The sequence below is a fragment of the Augochlora pura genome, chromosome 4 (assembly GCF_028453695.1).
Source record: "Augochlora pura isolate Apur16 chromosome 4, APUR_v2.2.1, whole genome shotgun sequence".
NCBI classification, from domain to species: Eukaryota; Metazoa; Arthropoda; class Insecta; order Hymenoptera; family Halictidae; genus Augochlora; species Augochlora pura.
In genome coordinates this window covers 19,680,680-19,701,912 of record NC_135775.1, presented here as the reverse complement: position 1 = coordinate 19,701,912, position 21,233 = coordinate 19,680,680, and the positions used below count along the sequence as shown (strand labels likewise).

At 38.2% G+C, this 21,233-nt stretch overlaps 1 protein-coding gene across 1 annotated transcript in view; it reads right to left on the bottom strand.

Moving 5' to 3' along the window:
• Nucleotides 1-21,233, bottom strand: part of LOC144468438 (trehalase) — a 63,815-nt gene that overhangs the window by 17,491 nt on the left and 25,091 nt on the right. The window contains exons 2-5 of the mRNA XM_078177896.1: nt 11,230-11,346; nt 6,711-7,012; nt 5,391-5,569; nt 1,234-1,415 (exon numbers count right to left, since the gene is read on the bottom strand). Coding sequence (XP_078034022.1) covers nt 1,234-1,415; nt 5,391-5,569; nt 6,711-7,012; nt 11,230-11,346 — 780 coding nt within the window. The remainder of the gene's footprint in view (nt 1-1,233; nt 1,416-5,390; nt 5,570-6,710; nt 7,013-11,229; nt 11,347-21,233) is intronic.

Genomic DNA, 21,233 nt, shown 5'->3' with positions numbered 1-21,233 from the left:
TCGTAAGTGAACAAACACTGTTCTATTCTCGTTATTACGATGAAAGACACAATTCATGCTTTCCAGTAAATTAATGTTATCCCACGATCAATTATGGTCAATCATGTTTAATCAAGTAACGAGGTACATATTTCTCGTTCGATGTAATTTCAATCGCAGTCCATGGGTACACCGTGCCAGGACTATAATACCATTAAAACATCATGAAAGGAACTGCAAACAACAGTCGAATGAAATTTAATTGCGAACGGATTTGAATGCACTGTCGAACCGGTAAGCGTGGCTGCAAGGCGGCAATATGCACGTGCGCCTGCATTTAATCACGTCTACGCTGAGTATTAACGCTTCTAAGGAGTTCCAGCTCGAAGCATATAAATATTTGCCCCCCCAAACAACGACCAACTCAATTTCGTGTACGTGTGCGCGCGCCCGCGCGTGGGCGTAACGCAATACAACGGGCGAGCTTAATTTGTCACGCGTTTACCACCATTTAATGGTCAGTTTATCTTCGGCGATAGTAATTAACATTTAAACGATGCATGTGCATCGGGCCATTCGTACTGCATAATGTCTCAACTGATACAACTTGGATTTTCCTATGTGTGTACGCATTCTTTTCCAAGACGTGGAACATTTTTACAGAATACGAATTCAATCGTACAAATTCAAATTCGATTTCAAATTCAAATTATGCTCTTTTTATTATATATTATTGTATAATATATATATCAGTTACACCACAATTTTTTCTTTTTCCTAAATCGTATTTCTTTGCTCAAGGATTAGTTTGTTAGATAACATTTAAAATTACACCTACAGTAAAACTAACAAGTGTAATTTTCTCTTCTACAGCGAAAAGTTCGACAAATTCGATTTCTATTTGTTTTTCCACTATGATGCACTCATATATATGCTATCACAAAATTAATAATAAAAAAAGCACATATGTTTGTCTTTGAGAAATCTGCAATTCTCTACCATGCGTCTTATTATCCAAAATTTGTCACACTTTTTCCAAACTTTAAAAAGCATCCAAGAAGGTAAATTACCCTTTCGATCAAGCTACAGAGTTGAAAGTTTTCTGAGACCGTTCTTTTTTCTATCAGCTATCGAATAGTCATTCAAAAACGTCTAAAGGCAATTTTGACCATCTTATTATTTAACCTTTTTCTCAAATTTGCCACAGCCTCTTTAATTAAAAATTCAAAAGCGTATACGTGAGCGTAGCATTACTTGTAACTCTCAGGTCTCGGCCCATTGCTGCGCACGAAGTAATGAGCCATCTTGTAAGTCTTCCCGTTCTTCTTCACGCTGATCATCCTCTCGTTCTGCCAGAACGCGAACTCCTCCTCCAAGGTGGATATGATGGAACGCAGATAATCGTAATCTCCCGTGAAATCCAAGTACCTCGAGACCTGCGCCGAGCAAACAGAAAGAACAGTGAAACGCCGGAGCGTAACGCACAACGGGGCGCAAAGTTTCGCGACATCCTCGAGCCTGCCTCGAAACTGCAATAACCTCGGAACGAACAAGCGGCACGACCTCTCGCGAGCTTTGCAACCGAGTGTCTTCGCCGGAAACACATTAAAGGGCTCGTTGCATCGGCAAGTAGGACGCTGGGATCGGCCTCTTAAGGAGGAACGCGGGATAGGAGTTTCAAAACTGATAAGTCGCTTTTTGAGAACCGGTCTGCTCGTTTCCATTTCGAAGACGCGATACTGGGATCTACTAAGAGAATCTAGATAATGCAGTTCTAATGTTTATCTTCATTGATTTATTGTGAAGGTACTCTAGATTTATGTGTTAATGTGTTAGCACTAGATTTACTCAGTTGTAAATGTAATGACCTGATATGTGTTGATTTTAGACTGAATTTGCTTAAAGCATTGTAGCACAATGCAGTTAGTTTCTGCGAGGTGCCTAATTTCTCTCCCTTTGATTTGTCTTAAATTTATTGAATTCATTATGCTTTTATTTTGTTTAATTTTCAATGAAATCATTGCTTTCACAATTGACTTTGTATTTATCGAATAAGACACATTACATAGATTTTATTATTTTATTTTCTTCATTTTTGAAGAAAGAAAATTAATGTGTCCTATTCGATAAATATATTGACATATTTATTGACAAATGAACAAAGTAAAAGAATAAAAGAATTTAACATAACCTATCTAGTAATTATAACACAAAGTCACAAAATAAATATAAAATATAAAATTCCGCGTAATTCTACAGAAAACACAAATTTCGTTTCTTCCAAATCGTCTCAAAACAATCCAATCGACCGAAAATCGTTCGCATTAGTTCTTAATACTATTCGAATTGCTCCGACTTTCGGCGAAACCGTTGCTGCGGGGTTCGGCCCCTGTTATTCAAGGCTTCCGGGACGTTAAGTTGTCCGTTGGACCGACAAACGAGAATACAATGGCACTGCGAAACCAATCATTACCGGGGCGGGTCGCCGGCAGCGATAGCAAAGTCGGGCAGAGAATTCGATGGAATTATCAATTTGTTTTCGTGGCTTGGTTCGTAGTCGGCGGTTCGGCTTCACGATTCCGCCGCGTCCCGTCGAAATAAATAGCTCCGGCGAGATTTCTTCGGAATATTTTCTTTATCTGGATCGACTCGCGCGGGACTCCCCGCGGAAACGGCGGATCCAGATACAGGGTGAACGAAGAAACTTTTTGAAATGCGATTTACGGCGGCGAAGGCAGCCGAGAGTTTTGCGGCCGAGGGCTCGAGATTATTCCTTGATTTGTCAAAGAACCGGTTCCTCCCCGGCACGCGCGAGGATATTCGCTGACGGTCCGCGAAATATTTTTCGCGTGAATCGAGATATTTCGCGTGCTAAGAAACGTGCTTTGCTATTCGCGTGTTGACGGAGTTTGTACGGTGACGATCTACGAGTTGTGCTCGTTTACTTTAAGTTTGCAGATTGTCGATCTTTCGTGTGTCGTCTCCGGAAAGTTGAGAGCCGAGTGCATGTTTTCGTATTTTTCAAGCTGTGGTAGGCTAGACTAAACTATGATTAAACAGAACTGCAATGTTATTTGGTATTGTATTATTTATTCCTTCGTTTTTATTCATTTCTTTATTGGTTCATTGCTCAAGAAAATGCAGAGAATAATTCTGGATATAAGTTGGCCAACTTTATTTGACGATAACTTTGTGATAAGTGATTGTAAGATCACGGTCTTTCTTTTAAATTAAACCTTGAAACTTCTACTTTAAGATAGCTTTTCGAGAGTTTGAGTTCTATGTATTTTTATCGCTGTGATTCTTTATATGAGAGGTCATGTTTATCATATTGAATATTGCCAAGTACGGACTTTGGAAAAATTTTATGGGAAATGCTTTTTGTTGTCCAATGAATTACAGAATTATTTATTTTATTAAAATATATTAGAAGTAGTACATTGGAGCAATATTATTATTCGACTCCGGTTTTTCGCGTTTACGACAACAATCAATAGCTGTAATTTTAAATAGTAGAAAAATTAAAAGAACTTAAAAATGTCATCGTATTATTTGAGATCTACCAAAATTATTTAAACAAGAAAAAGCTTTTGGCTTAATCTCTGTCCCTTGCAATCGACATAGACTATCTGTATTCTGTATAAAAATCCGCAGTCCTGTTATCATGTATTTATAACCATAACAAGTTGAATTAATTATCCCGAAAATCAAAGAGACAAAAATTATGACAGAAGTCCAAGTCTTTCTCTCCAAGAAAAGATAGTGTTCCATCAGCGTTCGATCGTCCAAAAGATATTTCTCTGGAAACATCAAGCCGGTGTTCGATCGCCGACAACGATAAGCAACTACTCAGCTTGAAAAGTGATACGTTTTCTTGCGCAAAGCTCTGTTAACAGGGGTTTTCCCAGGAACCTCGGGGCTTCCCATTTCTTCTCTAAATTACAGGCATTTTCCGACTATTGAGCTCGTGCGGTAAATCGCGCGGAAATCTTCGAGGGCCGAAAGAAAAGCCTCGGAATCGTGAGGAGAGAGAAAACGCGGGGAAGTTTGACAGTGGGGGGCGAACAAAGCCAGAAAAATCTCGTTCGATTTCGAACATCGGACACACCGGCGACGGGCATCGATGGATGCTAGTTGGAATTTTCGGTTTATGTTCGGTATGGTAATAGGTATGGGGGATAAGTGTTCGGTGTTGGTGCACGACGCGGTTCGATGAAGTAGATTCGGAAACGAGCCGTCGAACTTCCGGTGACACGGCTAATAAATGGAATTCTAACTGACGCGATTATTTAGGAATTCTAGGACGGTCTCGTTCCAGTAATTTTACACGATTACTGGACGGATTCCATTCACGGGTCTCTTTAGATTGTAATTTACTACGCGGACCGAATCGAATCCATTCGTTTATGGGACTCGAATGGGAGCTTCGAATGGCAATGTTCTCTCACGCTTTCATTATCCTTATTCTTCAGTCAAATTTGATCGATGTTACGATATGACATCCTTTTATACCTTGATCGTCTTTGTTCGACATCGAACAGATGTTCGTTTAGATGACAATTTCGATTAGAGCATTTCATTTAAGCAAAGTTTTATGCTATATTAATGTGGACGAGCATTTGGTTATTTAAATCGATTGTAGAAATGATTATTTGTTAGGGTATTTTTCATAGCGCGAATATTTGTGTAAAGGCTATGACAAAGTTTATTAGAGATATTAAAGGAAAAATGTATTAGTGTGTACTGTATTGAAATTGTAGATTTTCTTGCCAAAAGGAGAAATTGATAAATTGGAGGAAAATATGATTAAATCCAATAAGCTTCTACAGAGACTACTTACTATTTATTAATTAATAAATAGCACTCCGTAGAATTCAAGCTTTATGGAAAGCTTTGTATCAAATATAACACAGTACATATAAAAATTAGAGTAGTAAAAGTAAGGCTAATGGAAATGAAAAATCTATGAATAAGAATAGCCGAGTTAACAGTATCAAGAATAAATCTAGTAAAATTGAAAATAGTGAAACAGAAAACAGTAGAATTGAAATCAGTAAAACTAAAAATAATAGAAATAGAAATAGTAAAAATAAAAATAGAGAAACAGGAAATAGTAAAACTAAAATGAGTAAAAATAAAAATATTACAAATGAAAATAGTCATCAAATGAGTAGTGTTCAAAATAAAAGTATTTGAAATAAATTTATTCGAAATAAAAGTATTCGAAATAAAAATAGTCGAAATAAAAGTAACAGTGTATAAAATATTTTCGAAATCGAGTGTTTCAAAAAGCGTGCAGTTTCGAGCAGACCGCGTCCAGCGAGCAATTTTCCCCGGGAAGTACTATATCGCGACGCGCATAAACTGGAAAACGGATCCCGAAAAATTAATATCAGAAAAGTACGACGCACCATGAGATGTAACATCGGCGGCTGGCTCCTCATCAGGTAATAAATTCTACCACCGTTCGGTATGAATCCATATTTCTCCACCATGTACAAGAAATTGTCTATCATTCCTTTGGCAGTCTGATGCATGTCCGATAATAGCAGCCCTTCGATCACCCAGTAACTGTCCCAGTAGTAGAACTCTGTCGGATAGAAACAGCCGTTCAAGCGACATTTCAATTCTAGCCAGATGCCGGCCGCGCTCTCAACTTCTATTAATTAAATCACCATTGATTAATACCGACCGCGTCAATACCAGGCCGCGTGTTTTTGTCATTTAACACTTAATCGGGCGTAGCCGGCATTTATCTTCATTACAACAAATTGATGCGCGTAAGTGTGAAATCGGAATTTATGATCCGAGCGATAAACGTTTTGATCGCCGCTTATGTAAAATGTGGTCGTCTATAGTTCCACCCGGCCGGATTAGATTGAATAATTATCAGAATACGCGATGCGAATATTCTCCTCGTAACGAACAAAACCGGCGGTAATTTCTTCAAACCGCTGTTTAAATATTACGATACATCGATGTAGGAGGATATTAATCACGCTTAATTACGTCTGTCGTGCACTATCATTCATTACCATTTAAGTGGAATCTGATTATTGTTAATCGGCCCCTTACGATGATAATCGAGGCAACTTTTAACAACAGGTATATTGGAATGTAGCACTAATATTTCATTTTAAAGCTTACATAAATGTGTAACTACTTGCCACTCGGATAATAATAGATCGTTATCGATCTGTTCAATTTATAATTACATCAGGCATTTTTTTATTCTAACCTAGTGAAGAAAAAGAAATTCCTGAAAACTTCATGCATTGTTAATATAACTCCGAAGAAACATATTGAATATTTTAAATAATTACAGATATCTTCACAATCACAGATATCTTCATAATTAAGGTAAATTGAATTGTTCACTTTTTCTTTCGTTAAGACAATTCTTTTTCCGTAAAAATTCTTGAGAGAATTAGAAATAGCGTTACGAATCAGATAAATCGATAAATTATAATTTAATAACGAAACAAATCGAATATTATAAAACATTGTCAGAATAATATATATTCGAGCAATATTATCATGTATTTACAATTAAGAGGAGCTGAATTATGTTGAAGCTACAATTTCATGATTCGCGAAAACAATTGTCTAGTGAAAGATTTGTCAACTGTTAACGCAATTAGGCTACATTAAAACAGATTCGAAAAGTGTAGACATTCACTGATCAGTTTACGATGAAACGCCTGTATTAATCAAGATTTTATGCACGTCACCTTTGAACCTTCCTCCGGGAACCACGAAAGTGTTCTTGACGTAGATCAAACTGTGCTTCTGCGGGTTCTCGGCCACGTCATCGTTCATCTTCTTCGCCAAATTCTTCCAAATGGCGTTGAGGTTCGACAACCATTGTCGATACTTCGGGTCCTGTACACGTTTCAGGATCGACGGGTTCTCCTTCCAGTCGGGCAACGTCGAATTTAGAAGCTCGCTGGTATCGGCGAAGTTCTCCTTCACAAATTGGTCCACCTGGCTTCGAGACGGCTTGTTGTTTGTTGCATTCATCAGGTTGTTGAAGCTGTCCAAGCACAAACAGGACCGATTGGTCAGTTAATCAATCATGACACGGCAAACAGCGGAAACGTTTGCGTTGCACCGCTCCGCGATGCGTATCGGGCTGTCGGAACCCATATAGAAATCATCTTGCCAATTAATTAATTGCAAACAGCCTTGCACCGGCGTTCACCGAGCCCCAGATCGCGTGTCATTGCCGGGGCAAAAATCAAACAAAATAAAGTCCGTCCGGGGCTCTCTCGTTTCGATCGTCTCTATAATTAAATTTCCAAGTGTGCTATTGTTTTAATTATAATCGAACCGTAATGAAGTGCATTGTTTTTAAGAGCCGTTGCCGCTGTTAAAACTTGTGAAAAAGTGTCAGAGTTAATTACAAAAAGTGAATGTTACTTTAACGATAGAGATGTTGGTCTAAGCTGTACTTTAGACGAAAATAATAATTGTACAAATGACTAGTTCAAAGTGTGAGATATATAATTTAAAATCGTCTTTTCTGTGTGATATTTTCTCTAACTATATTTTTACTGAACAAAATTCGTGTAAAATCATTACTTATTTTCTAAAGTACTGAATTCTTAATATTTCGAATTAAAAATATTTCAAATAAAAATCGTAAGAACAAAATTAAAAGTCAATACCTTGGTTATAGGGCAGTAAATTAGACTCTCTAAAATTAAAAAAAAATTCGAGTCATTTAGTCAAGTAAAGTGTAACTGCATTTTAAAAGGTACCCAAATGCCACTTTCGGCGACTGTAAGTCCTCCGAAGGGACCATCCCGAATACAGATGCACGCGAAGGCTCGCTAAACAATGGGACACAAGAGTCACCGGCAATAATCGTAGTCGATCCCGACGATTGGTCCCCTGCTATAGACCGGAGTCTCTCCGCCCCCTCGAATTTCCTCGATCGTCCCACAATGCTCGTAAACCACGGCCGAATTTCGACATTTCGCATGAAACGATCTACACCGCGGCAGTTCTATGATCCGAACGGGCACCGTCGTGCGGCCGCGAATCAGAGCGATGCTTACTTTATACCAGGCGGCCATTACGAGCCGTACATAAGCACAGAAGCAAATTGGTCGCCCGCGAAACAACGCAATCATCTTGAAACGATCGTCGGTCTTGTGAGTCGCGGGACGCGCGCGTGACAACGCTACGTCTTGTTCTGGTTTAATTTCTATCCGTGGACTGCTTTTACGGCGTTGTGGAAGACGATAATAGCGACCATTGTTTGCTTAAAAAGTAACAGCTTCAAACTGAGAGAATAGAAAAATATATATAATTATGGCCGAAAATAAATATACAGCATTTGATCATTCTGCGCTATTCTAATAGTGAATTCTGAAATTACTAGGTAATTTGAGAAAATGTTATTTTTAGAATTATATTCTGGATATATTAATAGAAATATATTTTATTGTAATATATTTTCGCTGCAGAAAGAAATCATTTTCTAACTAAAAATCTTAACTAAAAATTATTATTTAATCGGATAAATATCAGAAATTTCATCTTGAAATCACAAAGTGGAAAATACCGAGAGATTAATCATTGTGCAAAAGTGCACAGAAAGTGCTGCAAATGTCAAGCTGCAATGATTTCGTACACCGGAGACATCCATATTCAATCTGTCCGTGTTACACCGTCCGCGCTCAATTCGTTCCCCGTAAAACTGTCAACTATATCACGTTCGTTTCGTCCATAGAAACGGCGGGAACCGGTTTAACTATGCATACGACCGAGTTTCTCAGATCGGGAGTGATTCAAAGAGTCTCCCGATTTGGTGCAAACGCTCTCGGAACGCTGATTCGCCGCGGCGAAGGTGGACGAAAGTGAACGTAACGCGTTGCCGTAAAACGAGAACCGTAAATGTCCTGACAGGCCCGGGTGATTTAACGCACGATGGTTCCCGGCGAGATCGCGTGGGGTCAGTTTAAAAACCCGGAGGCAGCCGTGATTTCGTTTCCCCGCGATCGTAAAACCCAGCTGGGTTTTTAGCGGGGAACCCCGGTTCCGGTGTTCCGTGAAAACGAAACGATGGGAATAATATCGAACCGGGTCGTTGCTTCTGCACGTCGACCCGCTTTCCGAGTAAACAAGAACGAGGAAGGGAATTTAAGGCTTTCATGGCCAAGGGTTTACAAAGGCATATCGTGCAATTTTCATTGCTCGGGGCTTTCGGCTGATCGGAGAAAATGCCTTTGCGAGCATCGATCTCGGCGGAGTGGATTTTAATCGTTCCGATGCCGTGGTCTGTCTATCGTGCATTATCGCGGTCGTTAAATTTTGGAAATTCGTACATTTGTGGAATATCGCGGCCCGATTGAAACTCGTGAAATTTTCATTTAATTTTCAGTCGCAAGTGCACGCAGACAACGTGGTAATTTTAGTGAAATTTCTCCGAGAAATGTAACGAAACAGGCATTATCAAATTTCATGAAACTGAATAAAACAAATGCTATCGCATTTCACGAAATTGAACAAAACAAATGCTACCCGAATACGTGAATTTAATAAAGCTAGTTTCGTTAAATTTAATTCGACCACGCTAATTGTTACTGAATTTCATAAGATTTTTAACAAAACAAGTTTCATTGTATTTCGTTCAAACAAAAAGCTATTATTAAATTTTATAAAATTTAACAAAGCAGCTTCTTTTTCAGCAAACTTCGGCCAAATAGAACGAATGCCATTTTTTTCCATGAAATTCAATGAAACTGTGTTATTGAGCTGAAACAAAGAACGAAACGTAACGACTGTTATCATACGGCGTGAAATATTTGTGTTGTGAATCAATTTTTACGGAATATGAAATAAATCAAGTTTTTCCAGCCATCGAAATAACGAAGAGATTGAATTTTCTCCGACGCGCGAGACTGAGATGTAAATCGACTGAAACGGAAGTTGGAAATCATGATGCGTAATCTTCTGACTCTGCATTTTCTTGATCTTTACATAAAATTAAAATATATTATCGTACATCTAAACTTTCAAAGAGAATCGGTAAATTTTGTTTCTCCTTCTTGATTTTCCTTGTTATACATTACTATTCGTTCGTTAATTAATTAATTCCAATCAGCTTGGCATCTACGTATAAACATAATATAACTGCAAAGGGTTAGACTCTAAACGCGTTACAACAGAGATTATATTATTGTCGTTTGTTTCATAAAGGGGCATCGATTTTTAAGGTTCTGTATGCAGACCATGCAACCTCGACAAGCTGCACTGTTAGCGAAACTCTGGGGTAAGTTTTCTGCAAAGGGCATTACCGCGCTGGGAAATCTCGGCAACGAGGGCACTGGAAACTGGAAGGGTACATTCAAAAATTGAAAGTCAGCGAGACGTTTCCGTAGAGCTTAATATTTGATATTTTCGCTGCCGTTGTATCGCAGCCGGTCCCTGCGACACGAAATGTATCCCTAAGTGAAACGGCGCAACGTTCACTGCAGTGCATTCTATGGTTCAATTGAATCAGAGAAACCAGACGTCGTATCAACCATTGTTTCCCTTAAATTCAAGCTGGCGTGTGACGCCGCTGATCTGCCTATATTTCAAACGGAACGATATCGAAGCCACGACGTGTTGTACGAATTAAACGGATACCAAATAATATCCACGAAATTATGTATCACGGAAATGAAACGAAGTTAGTAATAAAGATCGATACCGACGGAATTCGTGGAATTGAAATTCATTGGGAATCGATTACGGATTCTATGCATTTATGGAAACCGCGAGCGTCTAACTGCAAGATTATACGCATTTTTTACGAACACGAGTGATTGCAGATTTTGTGCATTTATGAGAAACATGAGTACGCGATTGCGGATTTTATGCATTCCTCGCGAAGATGAGCGCATAATTGCAGAGCTTACGCATTTATGAGAAACAGAAGTATGCTACCACGGATTTTATGCACTTGTCAGAAACATTAGTGTGTAACTGGAGATTTACGCATTTGTGAGAAACTTGAGTGTATAAAATATAAAACAGCGACAACTTGTTAGACTTGAGAAAATGATGAATTTCATATGGCATTATTTGCAACAGTATCTCTGCAAAGTCTCATTTAGAAATTAGTCGGTCTGCGTATCGAATTAATTTATTCATTTACGTGGTTCAAGAGAAGAAGTTTCACGTGGATTGTTATGAAATTCAAGGGAAGGCAAAGCATCTGACCGTATACGTTCGGAGGGATGATGGATTGGTACTTACTTGGCGAGGGTTTCTTCGGGGTCGTGTATCTGACGAAGATCGACGAAGGTTTTGCTGTCACGAAAGATCCCGGCGAGCTGCACCGTTTGTAGCAAAGGACCCGTGCAGTAGATCGTGCTGAAAATCGAAACAGGAAAAGATGCTAAAATTATATCTTCCTTGAAAATCGATCCGAAAAAGCAACGAAGAATGTATAAATAATTTACGGTTGCAAGAACAAATACATCAAGCAAGCTTCTCTATTTAACGAGAAGCACCATTCAGAGTGTTCATTTTCATTTCGGAGGAACTGTAACTCTTTAAGATACTTGTCGTCTTCCAACAGTCCGCAAAGCTTCTTACTCGACGCTAAGTCCGAGGAAATATCTTCAAGTACTTAAACTGAACCTTGTAATTACGTAATTACACTGTCATTCATTATTTACAGAATTTATGAATAAATATCGAATCGGTTCAGCGAAATATTAAACAGAACACGAAAGAAACGCTGTACAATCGGACGCACAAATATTATTCGCGTCGAGTTGCTACTTGCAAATTGGAGGAATGAAATTAACGTTCCATAAAAAATTGTTAACTTCTCCAGGTTAATTAGAGGAGAATCGACGCATCTCGCAACACAGCTCGTTCTGTTATTTCTCCTCGTGCAAGAATTTTGTAACAGCTTCGTCGGACATCTTTGACTATCGAAGCGTTGTTAAAGGGCCGCCCGTCATCTGTTGTCAAAGCTCGACCTTTCTTCGATCATTATTTTCTCGAAGGTGACGGGCGAAGAAAATGGGGAAAAAATGAAATTCCGAAAGATCAAAGAAGTCGCCGCCGCGTCTCGTCGCGACAAGTCGTCTCGTTTTACGCTCGCGGTGGCGATACGTGCGTAAAGCAAGTCCTTCGGCTTAAACGATCGAAAAAAAACGATCGATCCTTTTTTTACAGTTTCTCAATCCCTATTCTGTGAAAGTGCGGTCCCAAAGGGAACTGTAAAAGTTGTAGAGCTTTAAAGGCCTCGGCGCCGACGATCGCCGGGCACGGTAGCGAAATGCGCCTTTTTTTCTAGGATCTTTCTTCTACGATCTTCTGCCATGATTTGCACAGAAACTATTCGCATGATGTGTTCACTATTTTACAGTGATACATTATTGTTTTGGTTTAATTTGCTAGTAACAGATGTATGCAATTTTTGCAGAAAGAGTATAAGAAGAGTATATGAGTATAAATAAGAGTACAAATGAAGTAGTAAAAAGAGTACAAGAATACAAATAATAATACTAAACAATTTATTTCTAAATAATTTACTAAATGAACTTGTTGAACAGATTTACTTAATCACGCTTTAATAATCAACGTAAGCATATATTCTAATTTCATACACAATATAAAGAATAAATAGTAATTAAAAAGAATATTGTTTCCGTCTATATCATGGCAGCCATAAAGGTACGAAATTCCTACAATAAAACGCTATTATTGCACGCAAAAATTACCTTGCACTTTTGAAATATTACCAAATACACGTGCAAAATCATAGCACTATTAAATCAATTGATTTAATGAAAATAATTTCTTATGAAATTAGAGATAATTAATAATGGGAGTATACTGTTAATGAACGTCTGTAGGCGTCGGAAAATGTTTTCGTTGTCTCGTCGGGATGAATTCATGACAACAGAATACTCTTCCTGTTTTACTGACAGGTAAGTCCGTAGAACAGCACCGCCGGAATTTATGGTCCGTTCGGGTTTGGCACGCTTCTGACAGGATCCAAGAAAAGGGAGTCGCAACGGCGCTACTGTTCTATATACTGCTCGAACGAAATCGAATAATCATGGTCCCGAGCTAATTCGGACACGCTGCCAACATCGACCCGCAAAAAAGCCAGCTGGCATCGGTTTTGGTTCACGGTTCAACGGATACTTGATGTTTTACCGCATTTGGATGGATATCAAAGGTGAAGTCAATAATGTGGACTAACATTTCGAAAATCGAAACGATCGCAATTCATTAGAATAATATTTTTTCGTCGCATTTGATCGGTCGAAATTTATAGAAATGTGTCTGCTAATTAACTTGAGTCGAACTTTGTCTACTAATTAATTTTGTGTCTGTTTTATCACATCATTGAACATTGAAAAATTGTTCAATCGTTGCATAAACTGTTCATGCTTTCATTTGGAACACGACTTCCTTTTATAGCTTTAAATAATTTATTTAAGGCTTCCATTGCTTGAATTTTTAAGTCTAAAGTAAGCAGTCCAAAAGTAAGCAGATATTTGTTAGTTCAAGCAAAGTTTGTATCAACTTGGAAATAAATCAACAATCTCGGTGAATTTTCGCGAATTTTCGAAACTTCGAAAACTACGATACGAAGCTTTGGGCAATCGCGTATGCAGAAATGTATAAAATCTGCAAGTGTAGTCGCGTTAAAATTTTCGGAGCTTATGGTGGAGAAGATGGATGCTTCGAGCAATTTTGTATAAGATGTTTCAGTTTATTCCAGAACTTTATAGATGCTTGAATATTCGCGTCGATATTAATTCTCTTGAACATCAAATCAAAATAATAAAATCGCTTTGAGAGGCGATCGATGTTAATTAGGACGAGAGTTTAACGTTATTACGAAATACAAGGATTAATTCGTCACGCATTCGATAAAATGGAACGACCGATTTTCAATAATTTCGTACCGAATTTCAATCTATTCCGCAAATCTGCATGAGCTCGTTGAATAAAATGAAGGAAATGATAGGTAAACAGGAGGAAAATTAATCTCACAATTTTTCGTAATTTACCACGAGATACCTCAATCGCCTCGAAATTAATTGATATTTCAGCTGAATTTTCAGATAACATTTGTAAGGTTGTATAATTTGATAGGCATTGAAGCGCTTCAATTTACAAAATCAGAATATTATACGCGCAGATAATTAAACTCATTTTCAAGCATCGTATCATTTATAAAAAAAAGCAATTTCCATGCGTTTCTAGTTCACCGAAAATGTTGTCTTAGAAATAGTTTGATAATATCAAGAGTTGTTAAATTAGTAATAAGTCACTTTGACTAGTTTAATAGTTCCAGGTGTTAATCAACGCTGCATAATTACGCGACGCAGCTTTGTCATAGTTCCTCTTTAAAACCCGTTCCTTGTATCTATTGATCATCGATCTTATCTGCGACACGTTATCGCTGCATACAAAAGAGCGCAGCGACGCGCGATCCCCGTGTCTATTGAAAACATGTTAAAGAGTCGAATAGCTTTCAATACTTTTTATTAAATCCCGTCGTCGATTCCAGGGAAATTGAGCTCGGGAAAATCTATAGGATTCCGGCGTGGAGAGCAATATCACCGCGAATATCTGGTTCCTGTTATAATTCGGATCGGAAACATAGCGCGCGAGCTCTCGCTATCAATCCGTTGCCGGCGTGTTTCCCCGAGACGATATGAAAAATGACATCGATCATGTTAATAAAACAACGGCGCTCTGCTCTACGAATTTTCCGCCGGCGACAAATCGAACGGGGATATTTTATCGCACATAATATCGTCGGCGCGTGTGTCGAACACAGCCGTCAAAGACACCGTATATCCGCGCGAGAAACGTACGTTTCGTCACTGCATGAAACGTCAAGCATCCGTGTCACGTTCATTCGAAATATTTTCTACTTCTACCACGTCCCCCCTCCCCTATAAATTTGCTTTACATTCTTCAAACTTACGGCAGCATTTTGTTTGGAACCCTCGACGAAATTGAGTTTACATTTTCTTCACATACTGAAGGGGAAGCTTGAATCCATTGGGACCCAGAGTATTGTTACTTGATTATTTTGTTTTTGACAATTGAGCTGGTATTTTAGTTTATATTATTTTTTTTAAAATTCCTTCAAGATTTTTTTGAGAAGAAAGTATACCACTTTTTTGCAGTTTATTCATGCACGTTTCAATGACATTTAATTCGTTGAGTTAAAATTAAATTTAAATTTCATTGAGAAATTTGTGTGGAGAAATAATAGCACCTTTTGCAATTTTTGCAAGGTTTATATATGCATATTTAAATAACATTTAATTTGTCGAGTTATTCTAGTGTAATACAGACGTCTCGTAAAATTTCATTTCGCACAAAATAATAAAAGAAATGAAATGAATTCGTATTTCTTCATTAATTATTTTGGAAAAATTTAAATAAAGTACTAGTATTTCTTTAAGGTTTTCAGAGCCGTCTACTCTATTTTTTATCACAAATGCATCAAATCGACAGCGTAGTTATAAATATACGAAGCACGTACCACCGCTCAGTAGTATTGTTATCGCGGATTAAAACGGCATCGCTATTCTAAATCTACGCGACAATAAATTGCAGCGTTCAAGCGTCTTTTGTTTCTCGTCCTCCCTACATGCATTATTTTTCTCTCGCACCCGCATCGAACAATGAGAAGTGGCGCGATGACGTAACTGAGACGTCTCGTCCTGGATTTTCGCACTTGCCACGCGGCACAGCCGCCGAAAAAAATGACAGGCTCTCGTCGGGGTTGTCGACCTTCGTCACCCTCTTCACGGGTTCTTCCCTCCTCCACCCGGATGTATTTTATCTTCGGCGTCCTCGGGGTGATAACGGAAGTCGACCTTCCTATTTGATCGATGACGTCTTATTGTACACGTTCCCGAACTTACAATAAACGACCCACTTTCGTCAGCCTCATTGGTATTTATTATAATGGCGCGTAGATGCTGGAAGTCATTTTTCAGATGACCCCGCGCGAGCTCTCGCCTTCGATATATTAATATAACGCCTTGCCGGTCGAACTATGACCGCCATTAATATCCCGGAACACCGGGCGATTTATTCAACCCCTTGAATCCCTGAGTTATGAAACTTTCATGTCCCGTTGTCGTAATTTAAGATTGAATTTTTAATATCTTTGAAATGCTGGATGAACGAGAATAATAAAGCACACTGCATTCGTGTATGCAAGTTTTGTTTCTATTTGTTCTATTAAGTATTTGCTTTCCTCCGAAATTATGCGAACCGTTGTCTAGTCAATTGTTGCAATTTTAATCGCTTTTCGCAATCTCTTTAAATCATTAAAGTTATAGTTATGGTCACATTTTTGAAAATTTTAATTCGTGTCTAAGAGAGTAGAATAATTTATAATGTTGCAGGTTAGTGCACTTGAAAGGCTACATTTTTAAATGAATGGTAGAAGCTTCGTATCTTTTTTGAAGATAGTATTTTTAAAAAATTCTTTTTGGTTAAATATGACTCAGGCTATACATAAAAATGCAACACTTCTTATGCACCGACCTAATATAAATTAGCTTGATTTCAACTTATCTTCACAATACATGTAATCAGTAAAGAATACAACTGTTAGTTAACAGTGTAACTCAATTTTTACAATCGAATTTTCGGGTGATGTTTCGGTATACCAAAAAATAGTTTAAACTTGATGGAAATTTCGCGGCGGTCGAAGCGTAAACGCCGGAGCGTCTAAAACGTTTAATAAATTTAGCGATTGGTCTAATAGAACGTGATTATGCAAACTCTCAGCGGCGTGCGCGACTCGTTCGCCGTCGACCGTATAAATAAATAAATAAAGTCGTAGCTTCGTGTCCGAATGTCGGCACGCTAACTGAACGAGGGTCAACCGCTGTTAGATAAGTCAGACACACACTGTGGGAGACACTCCAAGGGGTTCAACGATAAAATAAATCACCGGGCATCCATTTCGGCCCAGAGGAGACCCACCCCCCGGATCATTCGGAGGTTATTTCGGTCAGAGGAAACCGTTCTCCGGTGGAGTCATGAATTCTTTTTTTTTTCAGAGGGAGCTTGTTTCTCGTGTTATCATCTTACCGTTGAACCGCCGGGCGCGCGTAAAAACGTCTGCCAGAGGAATTACACCCCGCAAATAACGAGTTTTTATTCTGCCGAGATACCGGGCGGCGACAGCCCCAATTAAATCCGGACCAATTAGCATACATAATTATGTTTATACGGTACGTATGGCCGGATAAAACAAGCCACTAAATTCGGCTTCTATCTATTTTTTAGCTTATTATATTTTACGCCATTTTATGTTCCACGATAAAATTTTTCTGGAAATAATTTGTTCAATTCATTTCAGCCGTAATTTCAAAATTTATTTGTTTGCGAAACTTGTCGCTTTATTCCTGTACGTATTATCTAGAAATTATATTTGTTAAAACACTGCATCTATTTTAACATTCTGTTATAGGATTTAATTGTCGACAAATCAAATTGTTTTATCTGTTTACTGTATTATTTTTAAATTTATTTATTTGCTAGTTTCTTTATTCCTGTATTATATCAAAACTGAATTTCTTTTAAACATTGCCTGCATCTATTTTAATATTTTGTTGCAGATTTCAATTCTTGACCAATCCGAACTACTTGCTTCACTTTCGTATACGTTATTTAAAAATGCAGAAATAAAGCTTATTATACTTGACTTCTTTAAAAAATATAATTTTTTGAAATATCACCTAGCTCAATATTCGACATTCTTATTTATAATTTCGTTATCGACGAACATCGTTCGTTGGTATCTCTCGCATTTACGACACAACCAGTCTGCGAATCTGTGAATTGCATTGGCTCCGAACTATGCGAAAGCTTTTTTGTTCCAGTCGTTAATAATCTCGGCCGGTAATGCGATCCTGAGGTCCGAGCAGGGAAAAGGCCATACTCACGAGCGTTTGGGAAAAACAATTTTCGCGATTTTCCATCGAGAAGTCGCTTCGCGAATTCCTGCGCTCCGTTGTGCGATATCAAATTATTCGAGTTCTACACGGAATTCTTTTCATAGCGTGGTTTAATGTAACTCCTGCGATGAAGAGAGAGAGAGAGAGAGAGAGAGAGAGAGAGAGAGAGAGAGAAAGAGAAAGAGAGAAAGGAAGGAAGAATGAGAGAAAGAAACAGAAAAAGACAGAGGGACAAAAATGGAAGAAAGAAACAGAGAAAGACAGATAGGGAAAATGAAAGAAAGAGACAGAAATAGTCAGAGAGAGAGAGAGAGAGAGAGAGAGGGAGAGAGAGAGAAATGGGAGAAAGAGACAGAAAGGCAGGAAGCGAGAGAGGAAATGGGAGAAAGGGAAAATAAGCGAAAGAGTCAGAAAATGAGAGAAAATGAAAGAAAGAGACTGAAAGACAAAGAAAGAGAAAAAGAGATAGAAAAAGATAGACAAAATGAGAGCAAGGGACAGAAAAAGAGATTGTGTAAGGGATACAGTGTCGGAAAAACGGAGTCGAAAAATTCCCGGATAAGAGTCGTCGTTGCAACGCGTCGCCCTCATTATGATGCTCTCTTGGTCCATAAATTTTTCCTGTCTCCTCGCGACGCGATAATATTTCGAGGCGACCCCTAAGTTGATTAAGGTTATTTCGCGAAATCAGCATCGCACGCTTCGGGGGAGACCGAATCTCCTTTAGAAAAGATATCGCCAAGGTTCGATCGACCTAATCAACACTCCTCCGCCCAGCAAGCCTGTTTTATCGAGATCCTGTGGAAATAATTCAGCATAAACTGTTCTCGAGAGTCGGTCTCGTAGCGGACTCGCAGATAAAACAGTTTCCCCCGAAGATTTAATTCTCGCTGCGCCGCTCTTGTATCAGTTAGGCGCAATTACGCTCTCTTTCTGAGACTACTTCTTCGACATTGCTCGAAATTGCTGTCGCATTCGTCTTGCCGTTCTATTTTACTTTGCCACCTTTTTCAGTTTTATCGTCCTTACTAAGCACTCTTTAATCCTTATTTAAGCTACTGTGATGTATAACTGTCACGTAATTTACGATTAACATGTAATCAAGATGCGCACAGTTTAATGAAAAATTGGAAGAGTTTTCATTTGATTATATGAAATTAAGGGACATTTATATTTTTTAGTTATTCATCCTTTTAGCTTCCTCTTTTTTAAACAAAAATGAAGTGACAATTAAATAGTATAAGATTCTATCGAAATTCATACTATGTTTTAAAGAAATTGGAATTGTTAAAATATAATTAATGCAACGAAATCGTTAAGCTTAGTTAATATTTCTACTTTGATTCTTTATGATCTCTACTTTGATTCTTTATGATCTCTAATTTAATTCTTCATGATCTCTAATTTAATTTTTCACGATTTTCGGTTTAATCTTGTACGATTTCAGTCCAATATAAAATTCTATATCTTCCTTATCGTGAAAGCATGAGAACAATAGTCCCTAACATTGCGTAACTTTTGTTATTCCATTATAATCTGTAACGTAATCCAAGCCCTCTTAAATCTTTCATTTGTTTCTTTACAATCCTTCCTACATTTCCACGCAAGTAATCAACGGAGATAATGGCATAAGTGTGTTACGATACAAGCGAGGTGAACGAGCATTGTTGTTTGTCATTTGTACATCGAACAGAAGAATTAATTCAAGTATCTGATTGCGTAAAGTAACTGATCGCAGATTACGTAGCGAGATCAGAGAAAACGGCGGCTGAAGAAGACGCGGTCTTACGTCGACCCGATAAGATAAATCTTGACACGAGACACGCGAAACGAGAACCGAACCCTATATTTCCGTCGATAGAGGGAAGACAATGTCCGTTACCAAGCGATCGGAATTTTTCATCCGAGCGACGCGCGCGATCGAAGGAACGAAATACACAGGGAATTTCGCGGAAACGCATCCGCGAGAAGATCGCGAAACGTGTACGTTTTCATTGACTCAATTTACTTCGTTTGTGCAGTTTACTGCGTTGGTATACAATTCCGGTTGTAATTAACGAGACTGGATTCGCGATCGTACAATATCAAATATTGAAAAATCTCGTTTCGAAAAAAACTGCAATTTTCGAAACTTTTAATTGTTTACAGATTTTGTAGCCCAGAAAAGTGTATTCCATTTAAAAGGCAATATAACTTTTTTAAACTGAATTGAATAACTTGGCCTGCTGGACAAATCAATTTTGCTAATATTTGGAATTATAAAAGAAATAAAAAATTCCCAGTGTGCATATAAGAGAAAGACACTTTTAAAATTATCGTTTTATAGGTTAGAAATAAAACAGTCGAAAAGATATAATTTTTTAATATTTTTATCGTCGCAACAATTTTTTGAAATAATTTTTCTAGCCATTGTCTAATAGACTAACGCATCCAACATTTGAACACGGTTTAAATCGCTTGGCCTAATCGTAAAAAAGTTATTCCGTTTCAAACGGCGTAGGAAAACATTTTTGAGCCATCGCAGACGCGGACATTTCACGCGCGCTCGCGAGACTGCTAAGATTTCATTACCGAAGTTTCATTTGTAGCCGAGCATAAAGCTTCTCGAGCGCGTAAGAAACGGAAAGAAGAACAATAGCCGGGAGAAAGATAAAGTGCTTTACAGGATGATTGGAGGGAGTGATCTGTAGACGGTCTCGGAAAATTAATATTAACCAAACCGTGTCCCCGCGGATATCGGTTTTTGCGGCTGGAATTTAAATGGCCGCGCGACGAGGATCTACCTTTTTATGCTGGAAAGATGATTTCTGTCATGGAAACCGGATTACCATAAACGAGATTTACATTCGACTGTATAAAAATATATGTAAATAACGACGGTGCCCGGGATAGATCAAACTATTTCGTAGCGTCCTCGGTGCACGAGCTTTTCACGCTTGCGGGTTCACAACGGTGCACACAGAAGTGCGGAGCCTTGGGGTCACCGATTATATTGAAAACTTTGCACAGCGTGAAAAGAAATGAAAGAGGTGATTTATTTGAAGTCTCATCGACATTTTCCCATCGACCAAAGTATTCAAAGTTAATTATTTCTTGCTCGCATTGCAATATTTTCCTGGTACTTTATTCTATTCATCGCGAGGATAAAAACCGGATTGCCATTTATCGATTCAATAAAGATCGAGGTTAAAATATGGATTATTACGTTCCAAACATTGACGGATTAATGAATGCATTTTATACACTATTCATCGCTATTCATTATACGTCGCTTCTCTGTGAACATAA